Genomic DNA, 25,121 nt, shown 5'->3' with positions numbered 1-25,121 from the left:
GCATGTGGCCTTAGGAAGAGGCAAAGAGCAGTTAATTTAGTGTTGGAATTAAATTACTCCTCTGTTGTAGATGAATTTAGCATGGCAAAATGAAGAGGCATGTATTTAAACAATCATGAGCTTATAAATCCAATAAATCATCAGGATCTTACTAAGATGTCTTAGTTCACACTTTTAACCTGTAACATCTTCCCACGGTTCTCAGGATGGCTGGGGCTGTGTCGATCCCCCACACTCATCGCGGCTCTGCCCCACCAACCACTTTCTGCTTCCAAGGCTGCACCTGGGGTTCACACGCACACACCTGAGCATCATCCCCAGGCCCTCACACAGCCTCTTCCTCATCCCTTCAGTCTCAGCTGGAGGGGCCTTCTCACCTTCTCTCTCCCTCCATCTACTTCTTCCCACGACTCAGTCCACCTGCCTGCAACTGTGACAGAATTCTAGAGATGAGGTCATCTACAAGGAATAGAGGTTTTGTTTAGGTTTGGGCAGCTTGGCGGTCCAATAATCCACATGGGAGGCCTCAGAAAGGCAAATCAGTGCAAGAGTGGTCGAGGGAACTCTCAAGGGAGCTTCCTCACTCCTGTGAGAAGAACATTCTGCCCCACACCTTCCAGCGCCTGCCTCCGGACCCATCATGCACACTGTTTCCAGCACATGGACTTCTGGGAATCCATTCGCACCCCAGCACCCTGCTCCCATCCCTGACCCCACCCTCCAATCAGAAACAACCCACTACAAGTTGTGCTGTGATTATAGGCTCCGGGGTAGGGGAGGTGGTGAGTGGTAAGGCCCAAGGGCTGAGGAATCAGAAAACTGCCACTCATTCACCGTGGCCTGGAGCAGGAACCAGACCCCACAGGCCTAGCTCTTCTCATCTGTGAAATTGCCCCCCCCAGGGGCCTATTTTGAGGATCTGATAAACGATGGGAAGAAAGGCAAGTCCAAAAAAGCCTAGAAATAGTGCAGTCGTGTGTGTGTGTGTGTGTGTGTGTGTGTGTGTGTGTGTGTGTGTGTACCACAGCCTATTTGTGAAGGTTAGAAGACAGTTTGGAAGAGTACCCCTTTCCTACCATTACGTGAGTTCCAGAGATTGAACTCAAGTTAACAGGCTTGACATCAAGCATCTTTAGACCCACTGAGCCATCTCACTGACCCCTGTGTGCATATGTAAACTTTTTGTTTGTTTTTGAGACAGGGCCTCATGTAGCCCAGGCTGGCCTCAGACTCCCTGTGCAGCCAAGGATGACCTTGAACTCTTGATCTTCCTGCCTCCATCTTCAAAGAGCTAAGATTACAGGTGTTTGTTACCACACATGGTTTGCACGATGCTAGGGGTTGAACCTGGGGCCTTGTGCATAGTAGGCAAGCCACTCTGTCAACTGAGCTACATCCCAGCCCTAAAGCTTTGTAAATATGGACCATCTCTGGTATACATTAAAATAGAGAAGACATGATAGGTCCCTGATAACTCACCACCAAACCCCCAAGATGATCAAGCTGTGGTCCCTCTCACTTCATCTTCATTTCCCCCATTTTCTCTACTTAGCTTGTTTAGAAACAGATTTCAAATGTCACAATCATATCTTTATACATTCCAGCAAGTTTCCCTAAAATAGAGGGATTTTGTCTGTTGGTTTAGTTTGCTTTGGATTTTGGGGGAAGAATCTCATTATTTAGCCCAGGCTAGCCTAAAACTTGAGATCCTCCTGCCTCGGCCTCCCAAGTACTGGGATCACAGGTGTGTACAACTGTGCCCAGCTAGGGCTCTTTTTTTAAAACATAACCACAATATTGTTATCATACCAGAAAATATAGAACACAGTGCCATCATCATAACCTGAACCTGACCTATCTCTGTCTATATCTAAAGACCTTAGAGACAACTTAGCCCATGGGGGGAGTTCTAAGCTACAGTTGTGACAAGCTTCCAGTTCTCAGCGCCTCAAAGCCATCTCCATTTTGTAGGCTGGTCTCTGCGGCCATTTACCCACCGGCTACTTTGGGTGACTGCTTAATAAAGTGGTTCTCAACCTGTGAGTCACGATCCTTTGGGGGTCACATATTGGATATTTACAATTTATCAGATATTTATAATACATTACAATTCATAACAGTAGCAAAATTACAGTTATGAAGTAGCAACGGAATAATTTTATGGTTGGGGTCAGCACAACATGAGGAGCTGTATGAGGGTGAGCTGTGTGAGGGTCACAGCATCAGGAAGGGTGAGAGCCACTGGTTGAATAGCTACTGCTCTCAGGGTGGAGAATGTGTGGGACTGAGGAAAGGAGAGAGCAGCAAGAACATTCCAGACACATTTGCTCCCTGACAGAAAGCTTGATCCGCCTTAGACACCAGGAGACCGTGAGAACTCAGACGCAGCTGAATAGGATCACCGCAGGTCTGTGTCACAGAAGGAAGAACAAGATGCAGCTAGACCCCACGGAAAATAAAAACCAGCGGGAAGATGTGGCTTGCTGGCCGTCAGGACAGATGAAGGGGTGTTGATGAGGACGTGGCCCCCAGAGTAGGACAAAGATAGCCCAGAACTCGAGCCTAGCATTCTGGAGCCTCAATCACTCACCAGAGCTGGTGTTTCAATCCAGTGGGAAAAGGAGGCATTGTTTATTAATGATGCCTGTGCAAGCCGTTATCTTTTGGAAGCAAGTTAAACCTCATGTTACATTATACACGTAAACCCCAAGAGGACTGGAGAGTTAACAGCCAAAAACATTTTTTAAAGCAATAGATATCTTGAAAGAAAATGTAGGAGGTGGCAAAAAAATCGTCTCAGGTATCAAAAAAGTCATGTTTTATAAGAAAGACATGGGGCTGGGGAGCTGACTCAGCAGCTAAGAGTGCTTACTGTGCACGAGGACCTGAGTTTAAATTCCCAGCACCCATGTAAAAGCCAGCTGTAGCCACTCACGGTCCTAATCCCAGAGGTGACAGGGAGAGACAGGAGGATCCCCACAGCGGGATGACCAACCAGCCTAACCAAAATGCCTAGCTTCTGACTCAGGTCAGCAAGATGGAACGATAGAGAGCAGGTCCTCCCATGCCCTCCTCTGCCCCACACAGATGCACACATATGCGTCTACCACCCTCAATAAATTAAGTATTTTAAAACTGAAAAGATTTCATTACACAAGCCTTATTTTTCTGACAACGGATATCATTTATAAAGTCAATACAAAAACAAGCAATTTGAGAATAAAACTATCAGCAACACAGCTGTCACACAAAAAGTTAATGCCTACACATGCGAAGAGAAGCTAAGAACTTGAAATGGACAAGGAGCGTTGGAATTGGGCGAAAATGAGGCTAGGTGGGACACTGCGTATAGCTAAGTGGTCGGCAAACATATTAAAGTGGAGCAAGTTTTACCAGAAATTGGAAGTACCGGGATTATGGGGTTTCATGTTACCTGCATCACTCAGAGGAAAATCCTGAATGATGCAAACACCCACTGCTAGAGTGCCTGAAGGGGAATGGGTGGCCCTGGAACTGCTGGAGAGATCAGGGGAAGTGTTACAAGGTTTTTCTGGTGAGCAATCTGGCAACATTATCTAACACACACACAAAAAAATACATGTGCCCTTCTATTAAGTAACCCTGCTACTGGAACTGTATTTAGTAGGGCTAAAAGGTCTGGTTGGAGGATGCATGTACAAGAATGTTTGCGGTCGCATTGTTTAGAGCAGCCAGAAATAAAGTGAGTGGCTGTCAGGAAGACAAGATTCGAAGGAGAAATCCGAGCACTCATCCCTGTGAAAAATGAGGTGCTGCCATCTTAAGACTGGGCCTGGGGATGCCACATGCCTGGAGAGTCCCACTAGTGTGGTTGTTTGAAAGAGAGATGACGCCCTGGTGCCTCCTGCTACCTCCAAGGACGTGTGTGTGGGTCTGTGAGGCTGGCTCCATGGCTGTGGCTCTTAAGTGTGTTTTGGGACTGTGCACGTGTAGAAACACAAAAGCTGCCCACAAGGACATGAGCAACACGAGAGAGATGTGACCGTAGAGAGGAGGTGCCAGGCAGAAAGAACAGCAGAGCGGGGAAAGGGACATGTCTACAGGCTTGCGCCAGTTGGTGGGGTTGTCTGTTGGGTGTCACATGCAAGGAGCAAGGGGGCTGTGGAAGGTGCCAAAATCTGGAAGTCTGTCGGAGAGGAAGAGGGGTGTGCCTGACCTCTGTTGGGGGCTGGCTGTTGAGAGGAGTAGCCTGGGAGTGACAGCATGGGGTCTGAATCCACAGCCACATCTCTAAGAGCTGTGTGGGGGAACACTGCAGCCTCTGCCCTCTCTGGAGCACCCTCTCAACACCACAGTTCTGGGGCTTGCTGTAATTAACCCCTACCAAACCAGACAGGTGCTAGTTAGTATCTTTTGATTGCCCTGATGAAGAAAGTGGGGCTCTTTTGGACTGAGAAGCACCTTCCCACAAGCCTCTGGGGCTCAGACCCCAGGTTCCATCCACTACCCCCTCCCCAGTTTGACAGAATCCCTGTAGAGCCTTGCCTATGCACCAGAGCCCAGCCCAGGCAGGAGAGTGTGGTCTCAGGTCACAGGTCAGAAGAGAAAGGACAGGTGGCTCGCACATCCTCTCCACATTCTGGAACTCTGTGTAGTGGCCAACACTTTCAGACAGGCAGAGAGCAATAGGCGGACTACCTCTAACATTTGCTGGTTATTTGGCTTGGCATGGTTATCTCCCCTGAGCCTCAATCCCTACCCCATCCCCAAGGTTTTTATAACAGGAGAGAAGAACATACCCAAGATACAATAGGTGATTCCTAAATATGGAGTCCTACAGCAGGAGAAGCTTGGGGCTAGAATCTCTCCACCACCTCCCCTCAGGCCCCAGGCAAGGTTTCTCTGTATAATCCTGACTGTCCTGGAACTCTCTCTGTAGACCAGGCTGGCCTTGAACTCACAGAGGTCCACCTGCCTATAATTCCTCCGGAGTGCCGGAATTAAAGGTGTATGCCACCACCACCTGGCTCAGAGCTGGAATCTTAACTCTGTCCCATCCTAGCTGTGTGACCTTGGAGACACTGCTCAACAGCTCTGTGCTTTGAGCTGCACATCTGTAAAGTGAGGCAACATGATAGAACATCCCCTAAGGGTTTGTGGTGAAGTTCAAAGATGTTCACACACAGTGAAGGTTACCTGACATACAGTCCATGTTCAGCAAGCGTGCTGCTAAGAACTGTTAACAGGCTCTGTCTTTAAGGAGGTTTGCTGTGGCCTGTCTTTCTGCTCCTCCTCCTGCCCCACCCTTTTAAAACCAGTGCTGTATCTATGGAGGTCTGCTCTGTTGAAGTCCTGAGAGATGCCAAGGCCAGCCATGAGGGTGTGTCTTCTTCGGCAGAGTGTTTGCCTGGTGTGCACAGAGCTCCCGTGAACCTCAGCTAGTCTTGTTCCTCCTTGGACCTCCTTGAGCTCGGCACACAGTAGATACCAGGCTGCACCCATGGCCTCCCTTGCCTAATCTCTCCTCCTCCTAGCCCTGGTCCCTCCTGGTGCATTGGGGAAATAAAATGATCTGTAGCTCCCACCCACTCTCCCCATCATAGCTGCCGGTTGTGTGGTCGACCGCTTAGCATCCGCCTCTGGGAAGGTCTGTCCAGGAGGCAGACACCCACTGCCTCATGTACTGACGTGCTCCACCAGCTTTGGTTGTCTGTCCCATATTACTTCATCTCAATTCCCTCTCCCTAAAAACCCTTTCAGTAGGGGGCCCCTTTGGCTTCCTACGCCTTTGTCTGGTTTGCGGTTACCAGTTCCTCAAAGCCCTTTCTGGGTGGAACCCCAAATGGAGTTTTACACCCTCTGAGGGGACGCAGGGCCAGGCCTTCCTCCTTTCTCCCTCACCCACATCCTGATTTCCACATTATGCTGAGTGACACTCGGCTGTGTGACTCCTGAGCAGGGACCACATCTTTCCCACTTTTGTGTTTTATTCAAAGCGCACACTGCCAATGGGAGCTTAACATGCAGCTAATATTTATTCAGGGCTTACCACAGGAGGACGGCAAGTGCATTTTCACGTTATTTTATTTAATTATCAGAACAAGTACCTCCAGGCAGGCGACGCTGCCTCACTTTTCAGACAGGGTGGGAAGTTGTCACCTTTCTGGGCTGTCACAGCTAGGAGGCATCAAGGCTGGAGTCTGATCCGAGGGGACCACTCCCTGGCCCATGTGACATCCAGCCCTGCCACCTCGACTGTGACCATCTAGCTCCTGACTTGAGATTCATTGGCAAAGTCATCTGTGGTCTTTCTTCCTTGCCTCCAGGTAAGCCCCACACTGCCCTGGTACCTCTGAAGCCTTCCTGATAGTCCCAGGGACATTTTCCTCAGACAGACCTTCCAGCCCTGCCCCCACCCTGGTGGCTTTCCCAACCAGCCATCACCAGTTCCTTCTCCCATGATGCTTATGCCTCCACGTCCCTCCCTACAGACCCAGGGGCTTTACCATTGGATCCATGTATGTTTATTGAGCACCTACTGTGTGCCAGATGCTTTACAAAAGGCAGAGATGGTAACAGTCATGTAGCCCAGCTCTGGACCTAGCACCGTAGCTAAGGAAATAAACACCATGGGAAAGGAGGGTCTATGAAGGGCTGCGGTGGAGTCAGGATGAAGAGCCAGTGGGGGTCAGTCTTTACCATGTGGTTGTTCCTGTACCTGTAGGGACTAGGGAATAAGCCAGCTCCCAGAGATGAAGCTCCCTGGAAGATGATGCTCATACAAAGGCCCTGAGGTCATCCCGGGGCCATGGGATCTAGAAACATCCAGAAGGAAGGATAGAGGAAGAATTCGGCCTGTGAGGTAGGTGGCTGGTCAGTAGACCATTCTGGGCCATGCCTGTCTTCCTTCAATTGGCTCATCCAGATGTGTCACCTGTGGGAGCCAGTTCTCTCCTCCCACCACATGGATCCTGGGGATCAGACTCAGGTGGCCAAGTGTGGTGGCAGCTGCCTTTTCACACTGAGCTGTTAACCTGCTGTGTGTGGCAGATCATTCTGCCCCATGCTTCTGCTCTGGCTGCCCTTTGTTCTCTGCCATCCCTTGCCCCATCATGTGCTCTTTTGATTTGAAATTTTCTCCTCTGTAACTATGTTATTAATTTTCTTTCAGGATTTTCATGGGTGGCTCAGCTCCTGGGGAATCCCACACCCTCCCTCAGGCTGTGATTCATGACTCTGGCTGGGGGTGGCAGTCCCCGGGACAGAAGCAACTTCCCTGCAGGGATTCTTGTCATGGACACTTGCATAGCAGAGCTCTGCTTCCTGCTGTCCTCGAACTCAGAACAAATCACACCCCCAGTAGACAAGCTTGGTGGCCCATTGTCCCAGCACCCTCAGGCTTGCTAGGGAGAACTTCCTGTCTCCAGGCATCTCCTTCTCCCAGCCCTGAGATAACTGCCCTGCTTGGGCCTTCCAACCTCAAAAGCCCCATGAATGACATCTTTCCCAGCTGTCCCCATCACACCCCAGTGGCCGGAGGCAGGCCCTTCATCTCCTGACTTCCAAATGCCTCATTCTCCCTACTCAGTGACCACAACCTACTTCAGGCATCCAGAAAGTAGTCATCCAGCAACACCATACTCTGGCAACTTCTAGGTGCTTGGAGCTTCCACAAGGGACAAGATACAGGATTTGACATCCAGAGAAGAAAGGCAGGTGACAGATACTTCAGACCATTAGTGAGAGTGTGTCAGGCTGGAAAAAACATCATGACAGTGGAGACAAAATAGGCCTCTTTATCCATGGCCACTTACATATGTGAGTGGCCACACCTTCCTGGAGGTGAGAGTGAGCAATGCCAAGACCTGAACTGCACATTTGGGAAGAAATGGCAAGAACAAAGGGTTGGAGCAGGCACCATTCCCATACTTACAGATGAGGCCAAGCCGAGAAAGGTTAATTCCCTGCATGAGACCACATAGCCAATAGGTAGCAGAGCTGGATTCCAAGCCAGATGCAGTTGGCTTCACAACCTCTTCTGCCCACCTCCCAGCTTCTTCCTGAGCAAGAACAATCAGGCTGACGGGTACCTATAACCAAGGGCACCTCACTTTCTACTGGCTTGTCCCCTGCGATGGCTGGTCATGTTGCCTTGCTTGGAGTTCTTCCCCTCTCTTAACCACTTATGACCTTTTCTTCTGGCCTCTATGGGTCTTCTAATCACCAAATGCCTTCTGAGCCCCTTTAAGACAGAACTAAATGCTTGCTGCCTTAGGCTTGTGTGTCTTTTGTTCATTCACTCATCAAACCCATATTGCAGACCTAATATGTGCCAGACAACCTTGGACATCAGTCTAAAATTCCAAATACAAAATTAGGTGCCATAAGAGTATGCACTGAGTCAAGCTCTTTGATTTGATTATTTTTTATCTCAGCAGTATCCCAAGCCCCGCAGCATATTATCTAGCACAGAGGCAACACACATGTGGATTTTTACACCAGTAAAAGAATTCCTAGCCGGGCGGTGGTGGTGCATGTCTATAATCCCAGCACTCGGGAGGCAGAGTCAGGCAGATCTCTGAGTTTGAGGCCAGCCTGGGCTACCAAGGGAGTTCCAGGAAAGGCGCAAAGCTACACAGAGAAACCCTGTCTCGAAAAAAAAAAAACAAAAAACGAAAACAAACAAACAAACAAAAACAAAAAATAATTTCTTTTCAGTGTATACCTACTGTGTGCTGGGCTGTGTGCTATGGGTTGGGAATATAGCATGAACACAGTGGATAAAATCTCTGCCTTTGTGAGACTTTCGTTCTGCTGGGAATAGAATGGAATCAAATGAATGATTTGCATCCCTAATTAATTAATTAGAATGCAGAGAAGACAGAGAATGAGAACATGGAGTGGAGAGGTCTCAGAACATGGCAATCAGCTCCATGAGAGAGGTGGAGGTCTCAGCTTCCCACTCCCCACACCCAAATGCATACCTGCTCCTTCCTCACACTTGCTCACCTCAGTGCGGGTCCCTGTGCACACCTCGCTCTCTCCAAGTGCTCTTAACCACCACACCTCCCATCCAGAGTTCCACTATGCTGATCCAGGCTGCCTCATCACTGGCGTGGGGACCAGCCAACCACATCAACCTGGCTGTCCCTTGCCCCAGGCTTGATTGATACCTTCCTCCCAAGTTATTTCTTCTGCTCTGGCCTCTGCTCCAAGACTGCTGGGCACTTTCCACCATTGTGTCAGCAACAGCCATACTTTGTTGTTGTTCTGTTTCCTTGTAACTGTCCAGTCATCTCTTCTCACACATCTAAACCTTTCATAGGCCATTTCCCTAGCCTGGAATGTTCCCTCTTCTCAGTTACCCACCCACTCCCATCTTGGCCTAACTACTTCTTCTGTTTTCTCCTCCGTGTTCCCACAGAAAATGCTCTCTCTCTCTCTCTCTCTCTCTCTCTCTCTCTCTCTCTCTCTCTCTCTCTCTCTGTCTCTGTGTGTGTGTGTTCACTATCTAACTAGCTGGCTTCCAAATCACAGTGATCCTCCTGCCTCTGCCTCCTGAGTGCTGGGATCACAAGTGTGTGCCGCCATGGCTGGCTTCTTACCTTCACCTTTACAGAGACTGCTCCACTCACCAGGAGATGGCACAGTACCTAACACTCAGTAGATGCTTGAGTTCAGATTAAAACAAAAAACCTGGATGAATCAGCTTTGGACTTTTTAGTGGATGTTGAATAGCTTCAAAGTGTTCACATCTCTGCTGACCCACTTACTTGACATGTGACCTTGGGCTTGGGATGTGACCTCTCTGGGCCTTTACTCACCTAAAGGAAAGGTTCTTAGCATATAGTTGAGAATTACTTGATCTGAATGCGGTATCAACTTGAACACACCTAGCACCCAGAAGTTTCTCTGTAAACTGTGGCTGAGAAGCAGATAGTCCTGATGCAAGGCTCTTCCTCAGGATGCTCAGAAGTGGACTGGACTCCAGGGTCTGTCATGTCCTAAGTCTAAAAAATGATATAAGATACTTGCATCCTTGGGTAGCTCTGTTTGCTCATCTGTAAATGGGTGGAAGGTGATACCTCTTCATAGGAGGATTGTGGGATTCAGCGTGGGTCAGCACCCACTAAATGTCAGCCTGTGTCATAGATGTTAACATATAACTCTGGTGACCACAGCATAAGGTTCGTGCCCCCAGTTATTGATAAATGAAAATACAAGTTTCCCAAGAGGTTAAGTAACTGTCCAAGGTCAAACAACGAAAACGGCATCCCTGCACTTCAAGGCCAGGTCTGCTGCGCCCAAATCCCATGTTATTTCCACTCCATCAAAGAGGTAGCTCAAAATAGGCCTGTGGCATTTCAGCTAATTTCCTCTAAGCCCTTCCCAAGTAACAAACTGCAGTCACAGAAAGCTGCTCCCTAGACATCCATTCAGCAGCCACTAAGCGCAGGTGCCTGGTGTGTCCTGAGCAGCAAATAGGGCCTGAGCAGGGCCAGCTCTCCCAGGTGGCCTTTCCTGGCCTTCAGAAGGACCCTCCGGCTTATAACTCATTTGGAAAGGGGGGAGAGGGGGTAATGAGACAAGAAATTTGCAGAGGATGAAGACAGAGCACTTTGGATGTAAAATGGGGTAATGAAATGAGAGGTGGGTTGGGGATTTAGCTCAGTGGTAGAGCGCTTGCCTAGCAAGTGCAAGGCCCTGGGTTCAATCCTCAGCTCAAAAAAAAAAAAAAAAAAAGAAAGAAAAAGAAAAAGAAATGAGAGGCATCCCCCTTGCTACATACCATGCTCTTCATCTCTCTTCTGCCATATGAAGTCCACACTGTAGCTGCTTGAGCTACATTTACCAAGAGTCGACTATGGATCGAGAACTTCCTTAGGTTCCAAAGTCTGAACTGTGACCTCGACTCAGCTCTTGACCTCAAGGACTTAGGAGGCAATGAGGGGGGTCACAGCACAATTAAGTGTGTCCAATGTGGTAAGCAAGGTCATAGCGGTGTGGCAAGCAGCAAAAGCAGGCAGCATCTTGGAAGCCTTTGAAAGGCATGGACAGGTGCTTAGAGACCCATTTCCCAGACGCTGAAACTGAGTCAACTTGAGCAGGATATGGCAATTGCCCAAGTCTTGAGTGAAGCTGTCTCCCCAGGTCTGTTCTCCCTGCAGCAGCCTCTGCGGCCCCCATGCTGGCTGTGGAAACCACATCCCTTTCCCCTTACCCTTGTTGTTCTCCTGGTGATGATCTGACCAGAAGAGGAATCAAATGCTGAGAATGTTACAACCACTGTCAGCAGTCCTGAGGTAAGCAGAGTCTGTGGACAACCAGAGGCTTCAGAGCTTCTGCTGTGGGTGCCTTCTGAGCAGAAGGCTCAGGAGTTGATTGCGAAGAGGGGAAGGGATGAGAAGAAGTGTTTTGCCACCACTATTCATGGGCAGGTCAAAGGCAGTCAAGGTGACAGGCACCGATGAAGGGAAACCTCTCAGACATCCAGAAGCACAAGCATGCATTTCTCCACAACTGCCCTCCTCAAAAGAGCTAGGTGATCTCAGGAGCCTTGACACCCATGTCTCACATCTTCCTTAAGGATAGGAGCCCAGTGGGGCTGAAGGATGGCTCAGCCATTAAAGTTTAGACTCACTACCAAAAGAACATAAGGATAGGAGCCCAGGAAAAACACCCACCCAAGCCACTATTGAACTGCCCCTGGGATAAGCAGACCATCCCCTCCCTTTCCCACTGCTACTGCTGCCCTCCTAGGACAGGAAATCAAGGCCTGAGACCCCTCCCCTGCAAGCCAGCTCCAGCTTCCACTAAAATCCCTTAGCACAGGTCACAGAACTCTGAGTTGCGTTCTCCAGGAAGGACCCTCTCCCTGACCCCGAAATACAGTTATCCATCCTCAGAAGGGTCCTTCTGGTCCAAAGAGGAAGCAGAGACTGGGAGAAAAAGGAAGTTTCAGGCAGGGTAGTGAAAAAGACAGTTTCTGCCTGTGAATGGGAAGTGAAAGGATGAAATTAGGCAGCAGGTTTCACACCCCAAGAAACTATTTCTACTTCAGCTCTCTTCTGTGTACACCCCGAATTTCTGGATCACTGATAAATTATCAAGCAAATCATCTCAAGGCAAAATGAGGGGGTGGAATTAGCAAATAACGAAATCAAAGCATCTCTCAGACACCCTTCAACTGACCCATTTGACGAACAGCTTTTTCTAGCCCCTCCCCCAAAGGCAAGACGTAGCCTGGAGCCTGCCTCGGATGGTCTCCTTTTACTTAGTCACAAAACTGGTCAGAGGAAACATGTCACTCATAGCTGTGAGCATGGCCGAGGTGCTTCAGTTTCCAGGTTCACGTTAAGGAAAAGTTGCATACACAGTCTGAGGAGGTGACACAGGAATCCACCCAGGCTCACAGTTCTGCTGAGCAAGAGGAGGCTCCTGTATCTCCATGTTCACAGCAGAGACGCTTTGTAAAAACAAAAAAATCTCTTCATTTATGCATGACAAGGGGGAACTTGGAAAGATCCACCCTCACCCGCGTCTCCTGAAAACATTTTTATCCATGAGATGAGTAGATGACATGGCCCTAGCCCCAGTCACCAACCACTCTTCCCTCATGCTTCCACATGAATAATCTTTCCAAAATGTCTACTTGTGGAAGTGAGATGTAGAATTTCACAGAAAACTAGAGAGTCGCGCATGGAGCTATGCACACCCCTGTTAGCCAGAAAGACACAAAATTTAAGGAGGGATTGAGGAAAGAGAGGCATCTATCCAGCCAATAAAATAAAACAACCCCTCTCCCCCAAAGGCATCTCGGAACCCACGACAGGGGGTGGGGGAACGCACATATAGATTATGTTTGTAATTACCCATCCAGGTTCTATGTCCTTCTCTTCCAGGCAGAAAAGCAGTTGATTGAAGTTTTGTGGCAGTCTGACTGGGAGGACTGTATTTGAAGCTCTGGGCACGTAGAGATGGAATGAGAAAGAGGCTGATCTGGAAGAAACACCGAGGGGGGAGGGAAGAGGAGAGAAAGGGAGAGAGAGGGAGAGAAGAGAGAGAGAGAGAGAGAGAGAGAGAGAGAGAGATCGCCAGCTACGCCTTCCTCCCAGCTCCAGGAGGCCCCGGCCAGCACTCATTCCGGAACTGTGGAACAGGAGTCGGGGGAGGCCAGGCAGCCCCGTGCTCGGCCCTGGCCTGGCCTGTCCCTGGAGGACAGAGGCCCCCCGTGGCCCAGGCCGGACTCTTGGCGGGCTACGGCGCTCAGGGAGTACACAGAGTGGGGAGCTGTCCAGTTCAGCACCACGGCGACGCAGTAGGTGGGCGCTCCTCCGAGAGCTGTCCAGTCCAGCCCCGCGGCGATGCTGTAGGTGAGAGCACCCGGTCGCGGGGAGCTGTCCAGTTCAGCACCACGGCGATGCAGTAGGTGGGAGCGACCGGCCGGGGAGAGCTGGTCCGTTTCAGCAGCACCGCGATGCTGTAGCTGGGAGCGCCTGGCCCGGGGCTGCGCGGCCGCGAGCGGGGGAGGCGGGCGGGCCTGCCTGCTGCAAGACGCCGGCTCGCGCGCCCCATCGCTCGCTCACTCGCTGGCTTCCAAGGAGCTTTGCGGATCGGGGGAGGGAACCCCGCCTCGATTCTCCGGGAGAAACCCCCTCCCTCCCCCACTTCGCCGACACTACCCCCGCCGCCAACAACAATAACCGCGGCTGCTCGTCCTGCCGCCGCCGCGCCCGCCAGCCCTGCTACCGCCGCCGCCGCCGCCGCCGCCGCTGCCGCCGGGGCACAACCATGGGAGGCGAGACCCCCGCACCGGTGCAGCTGAGCTCGAGGGCTTGCAGAAGACTGGGTAGTCTCCTCTGAAACGGAGGCACCCCGAGAACCCCCTCCCTCCCCAAGGAAGAGAACTGGCGAAGCCAGGGATTTTCATGGCGCAGGCCGCAGAGCCGCGAACGAAGACCGGAAGGTTGCTTCCCGGCTCTCCCAGTCTCTAACTGTCCAGGTCCGGACCATGAGAGATGGTGTTGAGAATTCGGCTGTTCCCTGGCGCGCTGTGGAAGCCATCTCCAAATTAGCGATCACATATGGAAACTGGAGACCAGAATTTTAGGAAAAGAGATTAAGGCATCTCACTTGGGGGGGGTGGGGGGTGTCTTTTTATTTATTTTCCCCCCTTTTTTTAAAGAAAAAAATCTCTGCAACTGGAACAGTTTTTTGATCTCAAAAGGCAAGCCTCTCTTCCCGTGTGATCTTTATAATTTACACACTTTTCCGTGAGCTTTCTTATCTCCCTTTTTTTATATCTCTCCATATTCTCTATTCACACATATAGATCCATTATATTAGTAGTGGAATTACCGTTCGCACCCTCACACACACGCTCCTGAGAACCCGAAGTCGGTTGGGTGTTTATATAATGAAGAATTATGGGGCTGTTTGATCGAGGTGTTCAAATGCTTTTAACCACCGTTGGTGCTTTCGCCGCCTTCAGCTTGATGACCATCGCTGTGGGAACCGACTACTGGCTGTACTCCAGAGGGGTTTGCAAGACCAAAAGTGTCAGCGAGAACGAGACGAGCAAAAAGAACGAGGAAGTTATGACCCATTCCGGATTATGGAGAACCTGCTGCCTCGAAGGTATTTGATTTCCTACCTCCTCCCCCCTTCCCACGCCGCCCCTCCCCTCCACACTCCCCCTCCCCACCCGACTCCAAATAAGTCCCCTCCACATTCCACCATTTTCCCACTTCGCCGCCGCCGCCGCCGCCGCCGCCGCTGCCGCCGCTGCAGATCAAGGTTGGCTGGGTTAGTTTCAGAGGAAAGAAAATCAATAAGCAAAACCCACACTCTACTCTTTGGCTTCCACCCCGTCCTCCCAAACCTCCTCATTGGAATGGTCTATGCTACGGCGAAAACAAGAGATTGTCTGTAGAGTCAGATGTGTTCTGGCTGCTTTGGAGTCATTAAGGTTTGCCTTTGGGTCTAGCTTTGCCAACTATGAGGAGGGAAAATAATTCCTTCCCTGCGTGCTGCTCGGCTTTTTTGCAATGAAGGATTCAGAAAAGGTTCTTCCTCTTCCCCTCACTCCTCAAAAGTTACAGACCCGTCACCAACTGCAAATCTTTTTTTATAAAAAAAAATCTGTTGTTTCTAAGAACCCTTATTTGGTAGGTTCTAATTATTTCAGGAGCTCAAGCCGAGTTTAAGAGCATTTTGTAATGTCTGTGAGCCCCACATATCATTCAAGGTGGCTGTGTGTGTGTGTGTGTGTGTGTGTGTGTGTGTTTTCACATTTACGAAGTCTATAAATGCATGCGTCTCTCACAGGAAACAAGCCCAAGTTCCGATAAACAGCGGTCACTTGCTGGTTAGGCTGAGCGCCGATTTGCTTCCACACAGAGTGACATGTCTGTCATCCAGAAGCAAGTCGAGTCAGCACTGTACAGGCAGGAGGTGAGGGCACAGAGAGGTTGAGGGGGATTGGGAAAGCATGGGGTGGGGGTGCCAGCTGTTGGCCTTGCTCTTGCAGAGTCATTGGGGCATGTGTGCTGCGTGTGCCATGGGCCAAGGGGCCCTCATGGTGTCAAGGCCGGGAGACTAGGGCATGAGGTAGGCATGTGCTTCTGGGACACATTAATAAACACGAAAGGAGGGAGGGAAACTCTGCAGGTCATACAAGCTGAATTTAGTCACAGACTTTAATATGAAGGAGTGCATTTGCATAGCTATATCTATCTGTGTGAACAAGCCACCTATAGGAAGAAAGGCAGAGAGACACATATGCCCCTGTGTGGAAAGAGGCTTGTGTGTGTGTGTGTGTGTTCCACTGATGTGAACCAAGACTGGAGGCCCTTGGAGGCAGCACCGGGAACCGAGCACTGCGGGGTTGTTTGTTAAGCTCAACGTGGGATGGTGCTGCAGGGAGTTGGGGCCAGCAGATGGGGGAGAAGGTAAAACTAACGGCCCCATCCTGGGGATCTAACCCATACTGAGCCAAACACTAGTCTGGGAAAGAGCTCACTCACATCACATGCCCCCTCCCAGTGTTCTTGGTGCAAACGGTTGAGTGATGGCTGAACATGTTTTGAATAGCTAAGTGACTTCATTGAGCGATGGTCTGTTTGACGCATACTGCATTTGGTACCCTTTCTCAGTCCAAGCCCTGCCTTTAACATTCTGCAGAGATGCTCTCTGCCGAACACTCCATGCTCGTCCCCAGCCAGAGAGTCAATATCAGGAAATTAATAGGGACCGTTTTTACACACACGCATTCCGCCTCTCTTAAAAAATGAAAAGCCTTTCATAGCGCCAGTCATTTGCAGTAGAAAGGCAGCTTCCATGTAATTAAACATTTATGGCAAGCTTTGATGCTGAAAGAGGAAGAAAGCGAAGTGAATGAGGGTTGCTTTGGGGACATGATCCCTTACAGCTCTTTGCATTCCTTGGGTTTTGGTTAGAGGGATAAGAGATCTGCAGCCAAGAAAAATTAGAGAAAAATCTGTGTCTTTCTTTTAGGGCAAATGTAATCAGACATTGGTGACTTGGTATAAATATACTTTTTTTAATCAGGGGTTTATTGACGGTTCCTTAATACCGTGATCTTTTAAACATCTCATAATTCGAAGTAGACATGCAGACTTGCGGCGGCTTTGGGTCACTTGTGCTGATATCAAAAGGCTTAAGTATTTTCATTAGAAGCCCATCTGTTCGGTGTCCGCAGCTACGCACCCCCTTTCGCTTTCTCTCCAGGCTGCACTCTCTCCCCCCTCCATTGACTATAGAGGGTTAGAATTGCAACACTCCCTAGAGTTGTGTGATGTGCACAGGAGCTGTGGGTTTGGCACTGTCCCCAGCAACCTCCCCGGGTGCCCAGTCCAGGCACTTGCCTCCAGGCAGGGATGGGAGGGCTGGGTTAACTGTCCCTTTTCCACGTGGAGTCAAGGCACACATTGGAAGAGCTAGTGAGTTTCAGGGCCCTGTCTGGCCTGGCTTTCCATTTCTGGAGTTTTTGTCCTGGGACTTCTTCACGGGCCTGGGACTTAGCAGCCTGGGACCACCTCAGAAAGCTAGACATTGGCCACTCAGGAAATGTCTGGAGAAATTTTAAGGTGCTGATTTTCAAACTGCATGTATTTCCACAAGCTGAGTGAGGTTCATGGGTTCCCGTGAGTTGGCACGCACAGCTGGTATGGTATTGGCAAGTTTGCGTCTCTGAGCGTTCAGAACAGTCAGCTTCAATGAGGATTGGGTCATCGGCACTTCTGCTTCTTCAAATCAGGGCCTGGGGTGAGAAAGTAGATGCTCTAGAAAGATGCCCTCACTCTGTCTTGAACTGTGCTCTGTGCCCACACCGGAGACCTAGTGAACAGGCTTCTAATGCTTCCCCGAGAAGCTGCCGATAACCGCAGCTGAAAAGCGGGCCTGGCCGCCTCCTGTCTCTTGCTCTCTACTTTTCATTAGGAATTTTGTGTGTAGTCTCCTGAGATTGTTATTTTCTCTTAGCTCTTCATGAACTGAAGAATTGGGAAATAGTTCCTTTCTCTGTGGCTGCTTTTGAAATTAATGAGTCTGCAGAGGGATGAGAAGGGACATGGCCACCTGTTAGGGCCCTGCTCTGGGAAAGGAAGGAGATCAAGGAAACACCTCGGGCCTTATTTTCCCCTCGGCAGATAACTGAAAACTCTCTCCACGTGAATTTGAACTCTCTGGCAGGTGGGTGTCCTTCCTGGGATTCAAGCCTGTGGTGGGAGAGAGGGCAGGCTGTGCATGATACTGGCATATACAGAGTGCTGGGTGGAAACTTGAAAGTGTTCAGAAAGCTGTCTTAGGAGTGTACTGGCATGGGGAGCTGAACTGACTCTTTCAGAAAAAATAAAACACTTAGTCAAATCTCCAAGAGGTCACAAGAATGGCTTGCTCCCAGTACAGCATCTCTGGACCACAGCGGCTTACCTCTTAGAGTATCAGCCTCCACTGTAACTCCAGAGGAAGCATCATCTCCAAAGGCTCCAGCTCCTGCCTCTCTGTTGCCCCCACTCTGATCTCCCCACCCCAGAGGACTTCCATCCCTGCAGAGGAGGAGCCAGGAGCTGATGCAGAAACCACCCCCACTTTGATCCTTCTTTTCTTACCCACTTACCTCACTACAAAGAACAACAAAAATATTGCCCTCTATCCAAACTGGTGCCTTCCCTCTGCTGAACTTTCTGGAGGGTCAATAGTTCCCCCCACCTGCTTGAGCACAGCACCTCTGCTGGTTATTCTGCCCCTTCACTCTCTTGAATGATGAGCTCCTCTACTGTCTCTAGCTGTCTTTTCTAAGTTCAGAACTGCATGGTCCTCGCCTGGCCTTCAAGGTGGCAGAATGTTCCAGGTCTCTCAGCATGCACTCTTGTTTCTACAGATGGAAAGAACAGAGCTTTTGGTCTAAGGAAAGCCACCTGCTTTTCTGGAAAGCTCCTGCTTTCTCGTTGTGTGTACACTCCCTAACAATATCATATTTCCCAGATAACCTGACTTTCTCTGGGACCTAGTGTCTAGAAACTTTGCCCACAGTAGGTGCACCAGAAATATTGATCAAAATCTTGACTCAGAGATTCTTAATATGATTTAAATGAATACAAGCATTATTAGAGTGGAGAGAGAGCAAGAGAGACTAGAATGATTTGTTTTTTCTTCCTGGAATTCTTTTTTAAAAAAATAATAATGAGTCATAAGTCTATTATAAAATAAAAGAAGCCAAAGGACTCTGTCCCTGGGCTGTGCAGTTCCTAACTGGCCAATGTGAGGGCAATTATTCAAGGGAAGGGGGAGATAGCCCGCTCAATCTCTACAGGGAAGGGAAAGGGAGCCATGGGTTTTCTTCCATTTCTGTTATCACAACCCAAGTATCTCTTAGCAATTTCCAGAGCAAAGACCTCTGGGTAGACCATGGGCATTACAGTACACCAGCAACTCCAGAGCCTTCTGTCCTTTAGGAAAACTCCCATGTAGCTCATCTAATGGCCCTGGAACACCCCCTGCCCAGGACCTGGGTTCTGATAGTAGATTGTCAGAGAGCAGGCCCAGTGTTTTAGCATCTGCTAGCCAAGCCTGACTTTACACACAATACTTCACAGCTCCCCGCCCCCATGCTCCCTGACTCTCTTTGTTTCCCAGGTGAGTATGAGGAGAGGACCACGTACCAGGGTCACATGGCAGAAAGTGGCTGAGCCAGAACTTGCACTCAGGCCCCTGTGACACATGGAGATCCCCTCACTCCTGTGCTCCATACACTCGGGAGGCCCGCAGAAAACTCTGGGCATGGCATCTTGGCTACTGTTCATGGTCACTGCCTGTAACAGGCCCAATTTTATCTGCATTAGATGTAGCCTTGTTAAGCCAGCATGTCAGGAGGGCTGAGTTCTGACCACTTGACTCTCTGCCAATGTGCCATCCTGCCCCTTCTGGGAAGACATAAGTGTAATCCACCTCCTCTTTCTTGACTAGACTGAGGCTAAGGGATTGTAGTGACCAATTCCCAACAGAGGGTTCCAGGCCTGACAAACTGGGACGCTATTTCTTTGGCACCTTTCATTTAGGAGGTGTTCATGGCATGACCATTCCATGGACTTATGGAAAGTTTCAGGAAATATCCAACTGTACAGCCCCTGTATGTCATGGGAGTTATCCGAGGAAGCTCGATGTTAGAAGGAGAAAGGTTTGTAACCCTATGGAACCGGGTTCACTTTGCGGATTCCTTTCAACGCATTGAGCTGTGGCATTTGGGGCCATAAGCCTCAGTTTCCTTTCTCGTAAAAGCAGGAAGTATCATAACCCCATTGCAAGGGTGGTTGGGGGTTAGGGCTTGAATAACTTCGTAGAGTAAGGAAGGGAAGAACACCCCATCTGGGACGACAGCTGTCCCCCTTGTCCTCAACCATCTTGTTTGAAATGTCAACCAACAAACCTATTTCCTCCTAACCCCCTCCCATACTCATTTCATTGGCTTGTTTGTGTTTATGTACTTACTGCTGTCCAGGCCACTGAACAATTTTGTTATAACCGTATCTCTTTCCTGACAGCTGACCATCAGCGCCATGAGGGCAGGGGTGTTTATCTTTTCTACTCACTATCCCCACAGTGGCAGTGACAGTGCAGAACGTCAACCTATCCTTGTCAGTGAATAAATAAATAATCACCAGCAGCTGTAAGGAAAGGGAGTACAGACATAGCATCCCCTTTCTATCACCCAGGGGTGGGTTTCTGAGTGTGTGGTAAAGGGGAAACATCCTTTTGGGCACTCTAAAATAAATAATGAGCATACGACAGCAGAGTGAGTGAAAGTGTGGGAGAAAGAGAGACAGAGGGATGCCTTGATCAAAGTGGGACTTGGGAAGAAACAAGGACCTGAGGAGGGAGCAGAGCATGGGAATCCTGTAGAAAGACCCTGGCCCTGAGCTCTGCTTCCCTCAACATCTACAGAGGCTGTCAGGGGACATCGGGGCAAGAGCTGCTGTGTCAGGGAGAGGTCTGAACCAGTTTTATCAGACTATCAGGGCATGGTGTGGTGGCTCACCCCAGGGAGCTCCGCACTCATGGGGCTGAGACAGGAGCATTGTTACAAGTTTGAGACAAGCCTAGGCTACATAGCGAATTCAAGGATGAGCTCAACCACAGGGTAAGACCCCATCTCTAAACAAAAATAATGCTTTTAAAATTTAAAATGCCGATGGCTCTTTTTAATCTTAAGTAAGTCTTTTGGCCAAACTCCATAGTCACATGAAGTTTGCATTTTACATGTCCAGGCTAATTCACAGCCACACATGGAGCGATCCCTGCATTGGTTCAACCTTTGATGACCCTTTATGAAATCCCAAATGCAAGGCCCAGGGATCTGGGGACCCCCTGGAAAGCAGTATCATTCAAGGTCACTGAAATCAAGGTCCTTAGAGCCTAATTTAAAAACACTAGCCTGTGTATGTACAGGTTAAGCCTGGATTAGTGCCACTAAGGGGTGGCACTCGGGCTGAGTTTAGGAGATGTGGAACTCTGTATGATCAATTGAGGGTCTGTGGTGTTTATAAAATAGATTCTGGAAGCTGGAAATCTGGCTCAGTAAGATGCTTGCCATGGAAGCAAGTTTTTCGGTCCCACACTGAAAAACAGGGTGAGTGATAGAGAGATGGCTCGTTGGTAAAGTGCTTGTCATGTAAGCATGAAGATCAGAGTTCAAATCCCCAGAACCAAAGTAAAGCTGGATGCAGTAGCAGATGTCTGTAATCCCAATGATTATACAGTGAGGTAGAGACAGGAGAATCCCCAGAAGATCCCAGGACAGCTAGACTGACCTACACAACGTCAAACAGTGAGAGATTCTGCCTCAAACAAGGTGGAAGGCAAAGACTGACACTGAGGATATCCTCTGGCTTCCAGACCTGCACCGTGGCATTCACACACCACAATCACACACACACACACACACACACACACACACACACACACACACACACACAGGCACAGCGGTGAGTGCTTGGAATCCCTGCACAAGGGATATAGAGATGGTTGGATCCTGGGAGTTCACTGGCCAGCTAGTATAGCCACTCAACAAGCTCCAGGCCAATGAGAGACCCTGCCCACCAAAACTAGTTGGATGGCATCTGAAGAACAACACCTAAACTTGACCCCTAACGTCCACATACATGTGTACACACATGAACACACCCATACATACAAGTATACACACACATACACACAGAGGGGGGGGGCATTCTAATTTCTATGACATTGGCACTTGAAATGTGTCTTAGTATCAGAGGAAGACAGCTGCCTTACTAGTCAAGAGAATGGTAGGCAGTATGCTGTCACCCCAAGGGGTCTCTGCAGCCATTAGCTCGTGTCCAGACTCTGACTCAAAGCAACATAAGCCCAAGGAATATGGTCTGGCCAGTGACTTTCCTGGCAAGAAAGGGTATAGGATGCTCTCAGCAACTGTGCTGCATGCCACCCCAGCCAGGTTCTGCTGAGCCTTGGGATAGAGCTGATAGTACGGATCCCTGCCCAGAAGAGTTCAGTCTGGTAGGGAAGATGCACCAAACGATGATTGAAGTATAAACACTTGAGGATTCTGGGAGCATGGAAATGGGGTAGGAAGTTCCTGGGGAAGACAGAGTCTTGAAAATAGAGTGAGCAGCTAGAGAAAAGACGGGTATTCCTGACAGGAGGGATGGTATGCACAAAAACACGTGTTCCTGAGAGGGGACGCTGGTGATCTGGTGTGACTGGAGGGCAGGGTGGGACAGAGCTGGAAGGGACAGAGATGTGAGTCCATGGGGGCAGAGGTGGGTCACAGAGCAGTTCATATTAGGATAGGGTGTGAGCCAGGAGGATCCCACTGGCCTCTCACCTGCTCTGGTCCTTGGAACTTGAGGGCCTAATGGGTGGTATGAGGAATCAACACCAACTAGAGGTTCACTGGGAGGTGCGAGGCCTGTAGAGAGGGTGGCTGCCGTAATTGCGTGACTGGCACTTAGGTAGTCATAGTAACACAGTAAAGGGGTGAAGGGAAGAGATAAAGCCAGCACACAATGGGGGGGGGGTACCTTCCCACCTTCCTAGAAAATAAGCTTGGTTCTGATCCTGTTCTGTTGCTGTCATAAAACACTGTGACCAAAAGCAAGTTAAGGAAGAAGGGAGTTAATTTCGGTTCCAGGAGGATAGACATAGCTTGACAGCGGGATCAGAAAGCTGCCTGGTCACATTGTATCCACACTCAGGAAGCAGAGAGAGTGAACAGGAAGTAAGGTGAGGCTAAAAATCCTCAAAGATGACCCCCCAGTGATATACTTCCTCCAGCAAGGCTACAGCTCCAAAAGATCCCATAACCACCCCCAAACAGCACCACCAACTGGGGACGCAGTGTTCAAATACTTGAGCCTGTGAGGGACATTTCACATTCAAGCCACCACAGATGGTAAATGCAGACAGGGACTGCCTTCCACGCCTCTCCCCAGAGCCTGGCCCATTGCCTAACCTAGAGCTCATGCTTAGGGCATAAAAGGCTCCACTCATTCCTCATAGAGTTCATCCTAAAAAAGAAGACCCACCAGGGACCAACATGGTAACACACCAAAGAATATATAAGTATGGGGAGTTCTAGGAGCACAGAAGAGTTGCAGCAGCCTGCCCGCCTTTTCCTGCTAGGTTTTCAAATCAACCTCTCAGCCAATCTTTCCTTTCGGGCTTGAAGGGAACCCCATTCTCAAAAAAGGACATGGACGGGAGCAGATGTCTCCCTTGCACCCTCATGTTGGAGCCCCCTTGGGGTGCCTCCTGGCTGCCACTTTGCCAGATAGCTCAGAGGAGGTGATAAGTCACAGCCTCAGGGTACTGGGCACCTTGGCCTGGGGTGGACATCCAGAGTAGCTGCCGTCTAGCAAAGAAGTACCGGCTTAGCTGCCTGCATTTGCCTCCAAGGAGCCGCCAACCTGTCCCTGACCCACACTTGTTCCCCCTGAACTTCCTTGTCCTTGGGTAGGCTTCCAGCTGCTAACAAGAATGCTCAGGCTGGGAAACAAGTTTCCAGGAGCAGACTCCTGTGACCTCATTCCTCCGAGAGCCAAGGTTCTACTTTGTAGCCCCCTACACCTTCAATACCCAGTGCCAGCTTCTCCCTGCCCTTGTCTGGACCCCAGAAAAGCTCTCCAAGGATGGGCTGCAGTCACCTCAGCCCTCTCTTTAGCCCAGTTCCTCCTGTTCTCTTTCTCTGCTTAGTCACTTACTTGCTGCTGCGTCCCTTCCCAAGTTTGATCTCATCTTTATCAGATAAAGAACAAACCTCACCCTCTGCTGCACCCCAATAACATCGAGCAGAGTGATGGTGATGATAGTAGCGTTGTGTGTACATGCATATTCTCGCATGTACAGCTGCCACCATTACAGAATAACAATCATTGGGTGGGGGTGGGTAAGCTGTTCTTTGGGTGCCATCTACCTTTTTTTTTTTCTTTATGACGGTTCCTCACTGGCCTGAAGCTTGTGAATTGGGTTTAGCTAGCTGGCCAAAGAGTCCAGTGATCATCTCTGTGTTCAGCACTTCCCAGGGATTAACAAATGCATAGGACACAGTCAGGCCTTTAATGTGGGTTCTAAGAATCGAACTCAAATCCTGATGCTTGGCATTGTAAGCTTGCTTTTTTTTTTTTTTTTTTTTTTTGCCCACAGAGCCTCCCCACCCACAACTATTAACATTCCTTGAGGGCCTCTTTTCTACTAAGAACTGTTGCTGATGTTTCCCAGATGTTAGCTCTCATCTAAGTGTCACAGAGCTGAAGAAATGAGCCATGATCCCCATCACCACCATCCTGAGAAGCTCAGGAAGGATAAGAACACTGTGCCAGAGCTGGGATTCGACCCCTTGTCCTTTCTGACTGCAACACTTCACCGGGTTCACAATTTTCCCTGGACCTCCTCCCCAAGCCTTTCTTTGAGATGCTCCAGGTGCTGATGCCTGTACTCCCATGCATGATGAGAGACATCTTCATCAATCCAGGGCTTAGCTTATTTTAATGTTCCTTACCCAGGGCAGTGTGGGGAAGCCAGAGAAGCACTCATCTGATTTTCCCATGATTCTCTAAGCAGAACATGCTGCTCAATACAAGGCCATTCTTCTTGTGGCTGGGGACAGAATAATAATTTCTAACCCTCATTTTCTGCCTACTTCCCAGCTCCTTTGTCCCCTCCTGCCATGGCCACGCTGGGCTCTGTATCCCACTCTACTTTCCCATGCATGCCCCTGCACAATACCTGTCCTCCATAGTTTTGCTTTCAGTGTGCTTTGTTTGCTTTCTGAAGCGGAGTCTCAGGTAACCAGAGTTAGCCTCGAACTTTGTGTGACTGAGGTTGGCTCCTGGTCCTCATGTCTCTGCCTTCTCAGGATGGCACTGTCAGGTGTATTAGTCACTTTGCTACAGCAAAATACCCGAGACACTGAGCTGAAGAGGTGAGTCAGTGGTTAAGAACATTTGCTGCTCTTGCAGAGGACCCTCATTTGGTTCCAAGCACTCATGTCAAACCACCTCTGGCACCGGCTCCACACACTCTGACACACTCTTCTGGCATCCAGTGGCACCTGGACCCACACACACATTCCCGTACACATTTAC

At 49.6% G+C, this 25,121-nt stretch overlaps 1 protein-coding gene across 1 annotated transcript in view; it reads left to right on the top strand.

The window, feature by feature from the left end:
- The first annotated feature begins 13,018 nt into the window (after window positions 1–13,018).
- Cacng2 (calcium voltage-gated channel auxiliary subunit gamma 2) overlaps window positions 13,019–25,121 on the top strand; it is a 121,540-nt gene continuing 109,437 nt past the window's right edge. The window contains exon 1 of the mRNA XM_036208059.1: window positions 13,019–14,616. Within this exon, the coding sequence (XP_036063952.1) occupies window positions 14,406–14,616 (211 nt within the window). The 5' untranslated portion in view covers window positions 13,019–14,405. The remainder of the gene's footprint in view (window positions 14,617–25,121) is intronic.

The sequence above is a fragment of the Onychomys torridus genome, chromosome 16 (assembly GCF_903995425.1).
Source record: "Onychomys torridus chromosome 16, mOncTor1.1, whole genome shotgun sequence".
Taxonomy (NCBI): domain Eukaryota; kingdom Metazoa; phylum Chordata; class Mammalia; order Rodentia; family Cricetidae; genus Onychomys; species Onychomys torridus.
Note: the sequence above shows the minus strand (reverse complement) of the source record. Positions and strands in the feature narration are given on the sequence as shown.